The sequence below is a fragment of the Rhipicephalus sanguineus genome, chromosome 7 (genome assembly GCF_013339695.2).
Source record: "Rhipicephalus sanguineus isolate Rsan-2018 chromosome 7, BIME_Rsan_1.4, whole genome shotgun sequence".
Lineage (NCBI taxonomy): Eukaryota > Metazoa > Arthropoda > Arachnida > Ixodida > Ixodidae > Rhipicephalus > Rhipicephalus sanguineus.
Window position 1 is genome coordinate 134,611,289 of NC_051182.1, and position 12,346 is coordinate 134,623,634.

Genomic DNA, 12,346 nt, shown 5'->3' on the forward strand with positions numbered 1-12,346 from the left:
CCTTTCTTGGAGAAGTGCAGGGCAGTTCTGCAGGCTTATTCAGGCAGTCGGTACCCGTTTTTTGTGCAAGACAGAGTGTCACTGCCCATATTCTTAGTTCTTCTATTATACTACGCCTGGATTATAATAATTGTCGGGGTTTAACGTCTCAAAACCATGATACGATTATGAGGGACGTCGTAGTGGAGGCCTCCATAAATTTTGACCACCTGGGGTTCTTTAACGTGCACCTAGATCAAAGTACACGGACCTCAAGCATTTTGCCTCCATCGAAAATGCAGCTGCTGTAGACTGGATTCAATCCCACAACCTTCAGGCCAGCAGTCGAGCACCTTAACCACTAGACTATCGTGGCGGGTTAACACCCAGATTATGCAACAGCTTTGCGTAGTCCCCTCAAAGTCATATAATCGGGTTCTACTATATTTATTGGGACAGTTATCTTCGTCACAAATATTGTTTATAATGAACATTTTTTCTCAAATGCAATTTCATTATAAAATTTTGCTGCATAAGTATTCTTGCCTGTTAGTCAAGTTGTCGTCCGGTCACCCGATCTTGTTCATTTCCTGCCCAGCGTCGACGAGACGGGCGAGAGTCCGGCAACCGAGTGCCGGAAGCCATGCTGCTTCAGCGAGACGTCGTTCTCGGAAGAGTCCGGCGGGGCGGAGCACTGCAATGGTGACTTCTCGGAGGACACGACGACACCGACGTGCCGGTCGTCCTCGGACGAGACGACCGTCCTCGGCACGGAAGTTGTCGACGATGGCTTCGAGGCAACGCTCACGTTGGCCGCGACATGCAAGGCCAAAGGTGTGGTGCACACGGTCTGACATGGACGGAGCGGCCCGTCACACCACTCGGGCCTCTGAGCTTCTCAATGCCGTCTGTCTATAGTCCGCAGTCTATAGCGGCGGTCTATCGTCCACAGTTGCGTAGAAAGTACGCTCCCGAGCGCTGTGGTCCGTGGTTTGCGATTGCCTCGCATGAGTTTAAGAAGAGGCGTTATCTCTGATACCAAATCGGGTATTCCTATTTGAATGCGTTGTAAAATGCAGAGAATGGTTCCATTTTGATGATTCAGTAGCGAAGCGCTATACTCCGTTTCATACACAAGGTGCAATGCTGTTGAAGCTGTGCACAATGTTCAGTCAGCAAAATGCATGAGTCCATACTTTTTGCACTTTGATTTCGTCATTTTAAGCATAGCCTACGCAGTTGGCTCCAGCTGCACGCTATCGGAACTAATCGCGGAGACCACGATACCAAAACAGAGATGCCATGCAATCCAGAACAACCTGTTGACAACCGTTTCAATAACGGGGTTTGTTTATACCTAAGGCGCAAAGCATTTTTGTTTATTTCTCAGTCTAAAAACGAAAAAAAAAAGAGCGGGTGGTATTACGGGTGGTAAAATCATCGAACTGTTTCTTGGTGTTAACGCATCTACCGCAAGAAATCTCGCTAGCTTGCATAGTGTTGCACCTGATGTATGAAATGGAGTATAACAGAGACAACGAAAGAAGATACAGGGACAAGCGTATGTTCTTCCTTCGTCTCTGTTCGTGTTGCGCTACCGTATCGTCAAAATGGAATCGTACCAACTTGCCCAGATGTCTACCCTTCTACGCAGAGAATGTCCTGTTTAGGCAACTGCTGCACTGTCTTGAATGAAAGTTCTTAAATTCGAGAGATAAATGGCGAGAGCTTGATATTTTGCCGATTGTAGGACATTGAATTCTTGTTTACGGCCTCTGAGATTCTGCAAACACTAGTCAGGGTTAAAAAAGAAATGGAAGCACAGAGTTTACAAATCTCGTACTCCGCTTTGTTGGAGTATCCGAAAAGGAGAAACGTTGATGGGCAAGTGCAGATTACATGAAACTGAATAGTTTGGAGAGATTTTTGCGGGAGTTGTAGGTCCTACAGTTCGTGTCATATTGGCATAATTTTGACTGGAGCACTTTCGTCAGAGCCCACATTACCTTTAGCAGCCAGATTTGCAGCGACACGACGCGGTTATCACCAGCAATTGCTCATAGCTGTTGTCGTACTCAAAAAAAATTGTCATGTTTCAACCCGTGACTACTGTACAGTGGCATCAAGTTTTCTGGCTTTTTGATTGTACAGAATTGTGATGTCTTTCCTTTTTTTTATCATGCTGGCCAGAAGCCATGAGGTTTAATGCTAGAGTATTCTAAAACTTCGCGATTTTCAGCGATTAAATTGTATTGAAAATTCACTTTAGGAGTAACTAGCTTTGTTGACTCGTTTACAATTTTACAATCTTCGTCAACATCGGTGCTGCAGTTGCTTTCCCATGTATTCATGTAACAACCTCCCGGAGCTACAAGAAGATTTGCTGGCAGGCTAATTGGTGATGCGTAGGTCAAGGTATAACAGCACAAACATAACAAGAGATCTGTCCTGTGGCTTGGCTTCTTGCTGTGTTTGTTCTGCTATGCCTTGAAACCCTGAGCTAACACTTCCTCTTGTCAAGTGGCAGAAGAGAAGCATTGTCCTTGCTGTGAAAGGGGTCGAGAGCCAAGTCCACAGCGCTGCCTGTTTCCTGCACAAATAGATTGTCCCATACAACAAGTGAGAACCAAGAGAGATTGACAGAAGCTGGGTGCAAAGGAAATGCATATTTCGTGACGTCACGAACAAGATTTCAAAGTGCATGGGCTTAGCGAGCTAACCGTAGTACAAGTAGGATTCTCACTAAAGTTTTTTAGTCCCGAGAGAATACAGCCTCGCCGTGAATTTCTCCTCTTTTTGTGCAAACTTGCATGGCACGTCCTGAGCTATATCAGACGTGGTGTAGTATTCGCTGTGGCCACATGCGTGGATGCATTATGCTCGCAGAAATACATCAGTAGCCTATACTTGCATTCTTATGTATTGGGTATTGAAATTTCTTTGTGTTGGGCACTTCGTAGTGCACGCTTATTTTCAATTCGTACTTCTCCGTCTGACAAGAAACTCTGGAGTTTTCAGACTTTTGTTGCATCACTTATGTCTGTAGATGCTAAAGTTGTGGTGGGCGACATAGTTTTAACTGAAATAATTTACAACGTATTCTCCGAAACATTCACTCTGGTGCAGAGGTACCGAGATTTTATACGGAAAATTCTAGAAGCAGAAAGCATGTGTTGATTTTGCTCTTTTGAATTTTGGTATGTTGTGGTGCCCGCAAAATGTCGATGCCTGTCGCTTAACCATGTAGTTCTCGCCTTTCAGCCGTTTTCTGCGGTTTGGCATGATTTTTTTTGCCACATCTCATTTCATCACGTCCTTGTCAACTTGATTAGTGCTTTCTTTCGGACTGTTCTCGTAGACCCTGCGAGCATTTGTACTTCGTCCTTCACCGAACCGCGCTACGTGTGCTATCTTTTACCGTGATGTCAGAGGAATGAGAAGACCTGATTGGCTGGTGGATCTGTGCAATCCTCTTTTGCTGGAATGTGGTGTACAGCTCTCCACAGAATTCTTAATGTCATTGCTGGCTATAGTGTCCATTAACTTAAGAGGCAAGTCTCTTGCTCAGAGGCACGTGGGTGGTGCCTTGTTACTGGAACTTCTTCTTTTTCCTTAGTTCACTAGCACAGACTTAGATTCGAGGCACTGAGCGTTGCTTTCACAGGACGCGCGACGCTTTGTTCTTGATAGTAGGAGTAGTAAGAGTCACTAGCTCAGATTTTTTTTTTTACGTCGAAATGGCATTTCGTCGCGTAAGAAGACGCCTCACAAACTTTTGTGTGTCTTGTTGTAATGGAGAGGCGTCTGGCTGTGATGGGCTGTACAGCCTGTACAAAGTAGTGTTTAGCGTCTTTTTTTTGTTTTCCTTCTGTACAAAGCGCACAGTTTATGATTACTCGAAGCGTCCAGTCTCCACGCGTGCGTCGTCTTTCAGCGACGATTCGTCTAGGGGACGTCTTGTAGCCGACTTTAGACCTCTAGCCACGCAGCCGACCTATGTTGTTAGCTGTAATATGCCAAACTATCCTCACGGGTCTGCTCGCGCATGGCCGCGAACGCTGTTGTCAGATCGACGATTGCGAAGTTGTGACAAAGGTGGTGTTCTTTTGCATATTCATAACAAGGGGAAAATAGTTTTGGAACTGGGGTTAAAAGGAGAGGGAAACATAGTGACCAGTTCGGATGATTGTGTAGTTGCAAAGAAAGATAATAGCAAGTTTTAGTACAGCAAGTTGCGGGCATAACGCCGTTGAACGCCGCATTTCGTGTCATGCGCATGATCAAAAGCTCAGTGCACACACTTTATGTGAAACATGGTGTTCTTGTGGATGCAACATATGCATTACTAAAACTCACTAATAACTGTATGAAATCTTTGTGTGCAGTTGTAATCTTGGAACACAGATCGTGTACATAGGGTGGTAGTATTTAAGGAAGTGATGCCGTGTGTCCATTGTGATTGGGGGTGTACACGTGAGTGCTAGATTTGTCGAGTGGCTTGCCGAGACGGAACTGTGCCAATGCACCTTTTGCTGTTGCATCTGTCGGCGCACTTGCGTTAAGCATCATTGGAGCAATGGCTGTATGCTTGTGATGTTGTGTAGTAGCCCTGGTGGTGCCTCTGAATGAGAGAGCTTGGATTTATGTAAAAAAAAATTTTCATTATGTATGTATTAGCTCTTTTGTTTGTGTTTGTGCCTAATGAATCTGCTCAAACTGTGTGCTTCTTCCTTACACTGTTGGAAAGAAAATCGAGCAAGTGCTGGCGTGTGGTGACTGTTCCTTCATTTTCTGACGTAGTGGTGTCACCTTATAAGAACTTCATTGACAGTTTGCAGAGGTCCGATAAAATTTTAGCGTTTTTGTCGCTTTTGAACAAGCTGTGAATTTTTTTTTAATACTAACCAGCTGGCAAGCAACTGCTGTCACTGTCGATTCGGTTAACTTCAGCTTCTTTCACCAGTTGAAAATTTATGTCAGTAGAAGATACGCTTCTTGGAAATCTAAATTTGTAACCTACGTAACGTGCACAGAAGTGACATTATGCGGAAAGTTAATGGCGAGGATTTTTAAAGTACGACGGACATTGCCTCCGCAATGGTGTTGGCATACACAGGGATTCCGTGTTACGCCTAGTATGCATGAACAGAAGTTCCATGCTTTCTGCAAAACGGGGCATTCTTACAGATGCAACGTACACTGTACTAAAACTCGCTAACAAGAAGTAACTGTAACACTGCATAGGGGTGTCTAATATGTTTACTGCGATCACATTTTGAGTGTAGTAATTCTCCTGCAATAGCTAACGTAACGTGGAGTGTATAAGCAAAGCATTTCTGTAATGTGTCTGGCACATGTATTGGTTTGGGGTTACATCAGTAATCAGTACAAACAACACAGCCTGTACCGAGATGCCTGCGACCGGTCTCAAGCCACTGACTTTTATATATTTTGTCTGCCTTTGAATGCAGCCTCTTCCGTGTTATGCCATTTCTTACCGCTCTTGCTGTGATGTCTCGGTAGTGAGTTGCTTTGTGTATTTCACGAGTGCTTCACGTGTGTCGCAGTTGTATCATTGGTTAAGCTTCGTTGTGACAGTTGCATCCAAAGCTGGCCTTACTTATATTCGGCACAAGTGTGTATTTGGCACTCACTGACGTCACTTCGTTTGGAGCTCATTCGTTACACACTGATAACAGGAAGACGTCTTGTTAAGTTTAATTTCTGCATTTTCTTAGAAATTGCTACATTGAGGTGGAGCTGAACTTGTCTGTTTGACTGAATGTTCAACGAACTGAACGTGAGTGCAAAAATCAAAGGTGTCTTTGCACGAACGAAGTAGCCTGTGTGGGAATGAAAGTTCCTGTTGTGTGCAGTGAAACCAGTGAGTAGTGTTTGATGGTTGACGTAATCGCAGTTTTTATGGTGTGGTTAGTGAAGCCATCTTTTGCTCCACATTCAGAGTGCACTAGACGCAGATGTAGCCACTACAGAAGGAGAGAATGCAGTTTTTAAGATCATTGGCAATGACGCACTTATCGGAAACGAGCCAGCATATGTTCTCGGTGGGTGGCGGAATGTGTAGAAACTGGCTTGAACAAGAGCTGCAGTAGTCGTTTTGAAATTTCTACAAATTTAGCATAGCAAATGGCATTTCTAGTTGTATTCCACTTCCTTCTTAACGAAGTCCTGTTTAATTAACATGGTGGAGCAGTTTGGCATGTTTGTATCTGTCTGGGAGTTATAGTCTGGTCATACTGGAACATGTCTGTTGATGTTGTCAAGACTTTATTGTAAAATACTAATCTTCAATACACACTAATTTAATTAGTCTTGAAACCTCTAATGTTTCACTGGAAGCATACAACTTTTTACTTGAGACTTTCACAGTATATGCGGTCATGTTTGCGACTAGACTTGTCCACTTCTGAGCAGTGTTTGATTCATGTTTGATGTGCATCAGTTTTTTATATTCTACAAGTGCTTATGGGGAGGCTTCTGCTAGAGAGAATCAAACTGATTTTCTAATGGAAATGCAACTGCTGGAGTGCAAAAGTGCTCCTCGTTAGCAAGTGTTGAATCAGTACTATTTAAACTTGTTAGTAGTAAAAAAGAAAGAAAGGGAGGCGGAATCAAACTGCAGTGCGTTTCAATAGGTACACTTTCCGTTAGCATTTTAGCAAGTACCTAATCTAATTTTAGCAAGCAGATCTAATCAGGTGCTACAGGTTTCGTGCAAAGTTCACTAATGCATGGTGAATTGAGGTTTCAAGTTTGTGCAAGCTCTTCAGAGCATGATGGGTTACATGAAGAAAAAGATTGTATCGCAAAAGTCGCCTTAATTGTCGCCTTAATCTGATTTCATTTTTAAGTGTGGCTAACCTCGTTTGAAGTTTGAATTGGTTCAGCACTTGCCTTACAAGGCCTATTTCTGCATTTCAAGCAAATCTGAAGAAAGAAATGAGACATAGCCATAAGTCAGAGCTTTTGCTTCAACTGCATCGCAATATTTCAGCCAAGCGTAATACTTATTGGCAATCAAAGTCGTTTAGTACATTCCAATCCTTTTGATAGTAATATATATGCCCTTCTAGATGTATTCAGGTGGCTTTGTACTCCATGCAACCTTTGCTGTTGACAGAGGCGATGTAGTCTTTCCACTTCTTCAGAAGCCCTGGGAGTGTATTGGACATGTTGCGCAATGTAAAAAAGTGGTTTTGTCTGCCGGAAGTTAGATTTCAGCTGGTACTGTAGAGCACCATCTCAAAGTAATGTGTTGACACTTCAGGACACAACGCGAGCAGGAGGAAACTAGTAGAACATCGTTTAAACTTGATCTTTCAGGATGACTGCAGTGTAGCCACCAAATAGCTTGCTGTAACCGTTGGTCCGCACCAGAGTTGCACTAGTGTCGCACCCACTTGCGATTGTGCAGAGAAAGAAAGGACAACATACCTCCTAGTTTATTGTGATAGCTAACCAGCCTTGCAATCACTTTGCTAGCACATACTATAGTTTGTCGTGTTGAACATTCTTGTCACCAGTTTGATCTGCACAAGCTGCAAGATTGTTGTACTAGTCTACCTTATTTTCTTCTTTTTTTTTTGTATGTATGTATATGTTCTTCTGTGTGTCTGGTATGTCTTTAATGACTCGTTCACATGTGTTAACATTTTTTTTTTCGTACTTTCTAGCCATCTTTCGTGTACTCTAGTGCAGCAGCTCCACGCTGAACTTTGATAGTGTTAGAAGCGTGCACAGGATGTAACATTAGAAGAGGCTAGTGCGATGGCATTACACTGTCACTTGCGACTGCACGGTTTTACCGGGTTGTTAGAATGAGAAACCGGTGCCGACATTAGTTGTGTAACAACGCGAAGTGTGACTGTAACGTTCGACAAAGTGCTCATCTGCTGACACTAGCCCCACTTAGTGGACCACGACTAAAGAATAGCGTTGAGAAGCCTGTAGGTATTGCGTGACACACACTAAACATGGGCCGAAGGTTTTTGACCCGGCAGTTTCTTATTTGTAAGCACTGTTACCCCATAATGAGTGAGTATGCCTCACTGAAACAACTCGCGAACACCTGAATGTTCCTGCCAGCGTTTGTAGTTCCTTCGCATGTTCTGGCACTTCATGAACGCTCTTTTAGCACGGTACGCCTGGAGACAAAAGTTCACGGGACGTGGGCTCCGCGCCAAATGCAAATTTCTGCTCTGTTAGGGAATCACGCTTCAAGTGTAGCATGTCACTATATAGGTCGCAAGAACTACTACTGTGCAGAAGGTAATAACGGAATGCAAGGCAAAGAAAACCAGAGGGACAGGAAGGAGCGCTCTTTCGTGTACCTCTGGTTTTCCTCACCTTGCGTTGCATTATTACCTTTCGCACAGTATGAACCAACTAGCCCAACAACATGCATCATTACACTACTACAGGCTGGAACATTTTCATTGAAGGCTCTGTTCCCAGGGAAAACGGGGAATGTTGCTTTTCTCGAAAACTTCTCGTCCTGTTAACTTTTTGCTGCAGGGTATTCACGCAAACATATTCACAGGTTCCAATCCTCCAACGTTTTAGTGAGTAGTGCTGAAATGACTTTTGCCGTTCACTGTCGCTAACGTTTCCCATTCAACATGACACTATAAAATAGTTGTCGATGAAATAGCGTTGAAAAAGTCTCGCGTCTTCTGCCTCCGCATTTTCAGATGTCTGGTGCGCACAGTCTAGCGTGTTTGCGCCGCTGGGAACGAGCGTTCAAGCCAGCAGCACGCAGCTGCGCCGGCCCTTCAGCCACCCGTCTTGGATCTAGCTTCGGCTTTTGTCGGCTCCGAGTGCAGCTTGTGGCCGCTGTAGAAACGGCAATTGCGACGGTAGGCACAGCAAGCCTGCTTCGATCTGTACAGTTTCGCAAAGGCGGAAGTCGACTGCTCCCTTTTCTTTTTCTCTCTCTCTCTCTCGCAATAAAGCAACGAGTTGTTGAGGTCGACGACAGCCTGGAGACAAAAAGAAAGAAAAGTTTTTATTGTACGCAGAGTTACCTGTTTTTGTCTTTCAGTGTGTGCGCGTGGCATGTTGTATCTATAACGGTCAGAATGAGTGAACTTTTCTTTGCTCTTTTTTTTTGGTTCCCTTGATTTAGGGCTGTTTTGTAGTGAGAAATGATGCCCTCTTGTACACACACGCATGCTGGCGAAACTACTGTTTTTTTGACGCATTTGTTGTAAATAGGAGAGAACCATGAATTGTACGTAGGAGCAGGAGATTCAATATATATTTGAAAATTTTGCACAATTTGTGGGTCCTGTCTTTCTTTTTTTTTTTGCTTCTGATGTCAGCTGGGACGGTAAGCGCAGTATTCACATACTTTCTGAAAGGGCACTAAAAAGTAAAAAAAACCTGGAGCCCTTGCCTAATCGAAGGAAATGGGGGCTAATGAAACTTGCCGTGTGCGTGCCAGTCATTACTACTTTCTTTCGTATTGCGCAGATGGGCCCTCCTAACTTCTTATTTCCTCCATGCCGGGAATTGGACTTTCATTCACGTGCTTAGTAGCGCAACGCTTCAATTGCTGCAGGCAACAACGACGGGTCACGCGTTCACATCCAGGCAACAATTATATGTGGCAACGTGAAATGACAAGTCAGCTCGATAAAAGATCAGATTGCCGTATCAGAAACGGCCGATGCCGACAAGTTCACGATCGAGAGAGCACCGATTATTGGAAAACGATGCATACAAATGCGCACGTCACCTGCACACCTTCGAGGGACGCATTTCTGTGGACCCTCATTTCTGGTCACTCGACGGTGCCGGGTTTCGCGCGTACGAAGCCGTCGCCACTCAAACCTGCAACTCTTATTGGCCTCGAGATCTTGGAGTGGCGCCCTCTCACGTGTGACGTCAGAGCGGGGAGTCCGCTCTCAACCGCGCTGCAGCAGCCGCTGCTCCTGTATGCGGATCATCTGCTTCAGGCGGGAACTTTGTCGAACGAACAGCCTCGCGACGGTCAACTAACGCCTGCAACGAATGTTTTCGAGTGTAATCTTGAACTGTTTTAGTTGCGGCCCAATCGACAGGGCGAAGAAACCCACCGGATGCCACCGACCGCATTGCTGATAAGAAAGTGAAACTATGTGTGAGTGTTCTCGCTTGTTATCTTGTTTCCGCCGTACGATACTAATTAGTTTGAGTGTTTCTTTCCATATTTCAGTAAGCGTGCCGTTCTCCAGCATCTACAAGTATGTAGATGAAGCTTGTGAGAGGTCGCGGTGCCTCATCGAGGGCGAGGCGGTGTACGACGCAGGCCACAGTGTTGAATGCGCGGTCGAGGCCGTCAACGGAGATCGCATCCCCGTCGCAGCTCTCGTCCTGCAAATAAATGCTCAAGTGCCGCCTTGTTGCACACCCCCCTGCCGATGCCCATGATCGCAGTTTGTCCCGTATGTTGGTTCAGTGAGAACGATATTACGTCGTAGTTCATATTAACACCGCACAGGGCCGTCGCATGGGTATATTAGAATATAATAAATAGTTAATCGCTGATTATACCACGCACAGTTTCACGCCATGCAGCCTAACGAAAAGCTGAAAGAGCTCCGCTTTTAAAAAAGTGTCTGCTGCATCAGGTGAAAACTTTTAGAGAATGTGCACTAAACAGCGGCAGCAGGTTTCGCTTGTGAATTTATGATAAGCATTCCCCTATAGGCGCGCGCTTGCCCTCATAAGTAAAATACGTAAGCACACCATCCAAATGCAGCCGTAGTCTCGGATATCCCGCGCCGCTCAGTTGAGCTCACGAGGCGCGCTTTCCTGCGAGGCGATTCGGAGGCCGCGTCGTCAGCTTCTTGTCTAGGGGCCTTCGCGGCAGGTTGTGGGACGGCACCGCACCTGGTGTAAGTCGCCTATGCTTATAGCCTGCGTGCAATAAACGGCTTAAATCTTGGCGAGGCGCTTAAACGCGGTCACAAGCTCACCTAAGAGTGGTGCGTACGGTGGGTAGCAGAAGTCACTGTCCGCGAAGTGCTTGCTGCACACTGTCGATGAAGGCGTGGGGCGCTTTCCCATTCTGAGCTTGACTATCCACTTCTTCAGCTTCGGGTCCTTAGGATATTTGTGAAAGCTAACGCCTTTTTCACGTGCGGACGAAGTACACTGAGGCACAGAGCAGTACTTCACCATTGCGCAGCACTCGCCGCGGAGACAAGCGGCCCCAGTTCTAAGAAACAAAGAGCTGTGGTTCTAAATGAACGTTAAAAGCAGACCCATGGTTGTTCGAACAGCGTTAGTAGCCACCATACGCAAGATAAGCAACTGAACAGCTTTTTTATTGAGATTTGCCACAACGGTGGTTTCAACACTGCGCTGGGCCTACGTAGCAGACGAAAGCGCGCGAATCCCCGCTCTGACGTCATACAGGCGCCCTTCGCAGCGCCGCCATCGGTCGCACACCAGGCCAATAAGCTTCGCTTAAAAACGGGCATATGAAGAAAGGAAAATGGAGATAGTCAGCCATGATATTAGACTGCAGAAGGTAGAGTAACACGTGAATATAACGAACAGTCTAGGATCACTACTGATTGCCGTAGCGAAGACTGGCAGTTATGACCGCTGGATAGATTATAACAGACACCAGAAGACACTGCTTCACGTCATACACGACATCGGCCTAACGTTTCCATTAATAAGTTCATCGTCGCAAAAAAAAATAGCGGGAGTGTAGACGCTTCCATTTGCATGATCCTTAGATCGTCTTCCTTGTTTTTCTTGTGTGTTTCTTCAATAATAGGATAGCCGGCTCTAATGTAGCCTACGTTATGTCTTTTTTTCATATATAAATAAATAGGAAAAAAAACTCGCAGGATCCCTTCGCGTAAGACCACTCGAAGGCGAAAGTCATCTTTTCTCCGCCCGGGCCGCCCCCCTCCGAAAGCTTTCAGTGCGCCTACGTGGTTTTTTGCACTGCCTCCTGGATCGAAGGCATTGCGAGCTTTCTACACCAAACCTTGTTTTGCACTGCCTTCGTGATCGGCCCACCTTTGACCAAGCCACGATGTCGTGTGATATGACGTCATCATGTGACGCCACACATTTTGGCGACTTGTGACGTCATGATGACGACATCAGATCGATCACATGGTGCCTTTTTAGGGGCGAAGCTCCTAAAGCCGTGGCTCTGTCCCTCCTAGCTCGTACGTGACCGTCTATGCCGCGCGTATTGCCAGTGGTGATGGCAACGAAGCAGCGCGAATGTTCTTGGCCCAGCGCAGGGACGAAGAAGACGTTGTAGTTCTTTCTCTGATCGATAAAGCGTGTTTGTTTGTCGTGCTCGGTGTCCTCGTCGATCCCACGTCGTTACACTGGT

General features: G+C 45.5%; 1 protein-coding gene across 1 annotated transcript in view; it reads left to right on the top strand.

Annotated features, from left to right (window-relative positions):
- Window positions 1–9,276, top strand: part of LOC119400018 (protein CLEC16A homolog) — a 68,707-nt gene extending 59,431 nt beyond the window's left edge. The window contains exons 26-27 of the mRNA XM_037666927.2: window positions 578–813; window positions 8,691–9,276. Coding sequence (XP_037522855.1) covers window positions 578–813; window positions 8,691–8,794 — 340 coding nt within the window. The 3' untranslated portion in view covers window positions 8,795–9,276. The remainder of the gene's footprint in view (window positions 1–577; window positions 814–8,690) is intronic.
- The last annotated feature ends 3,070 nt before the right edge of the window (window positions 9,277–12,346 follow it).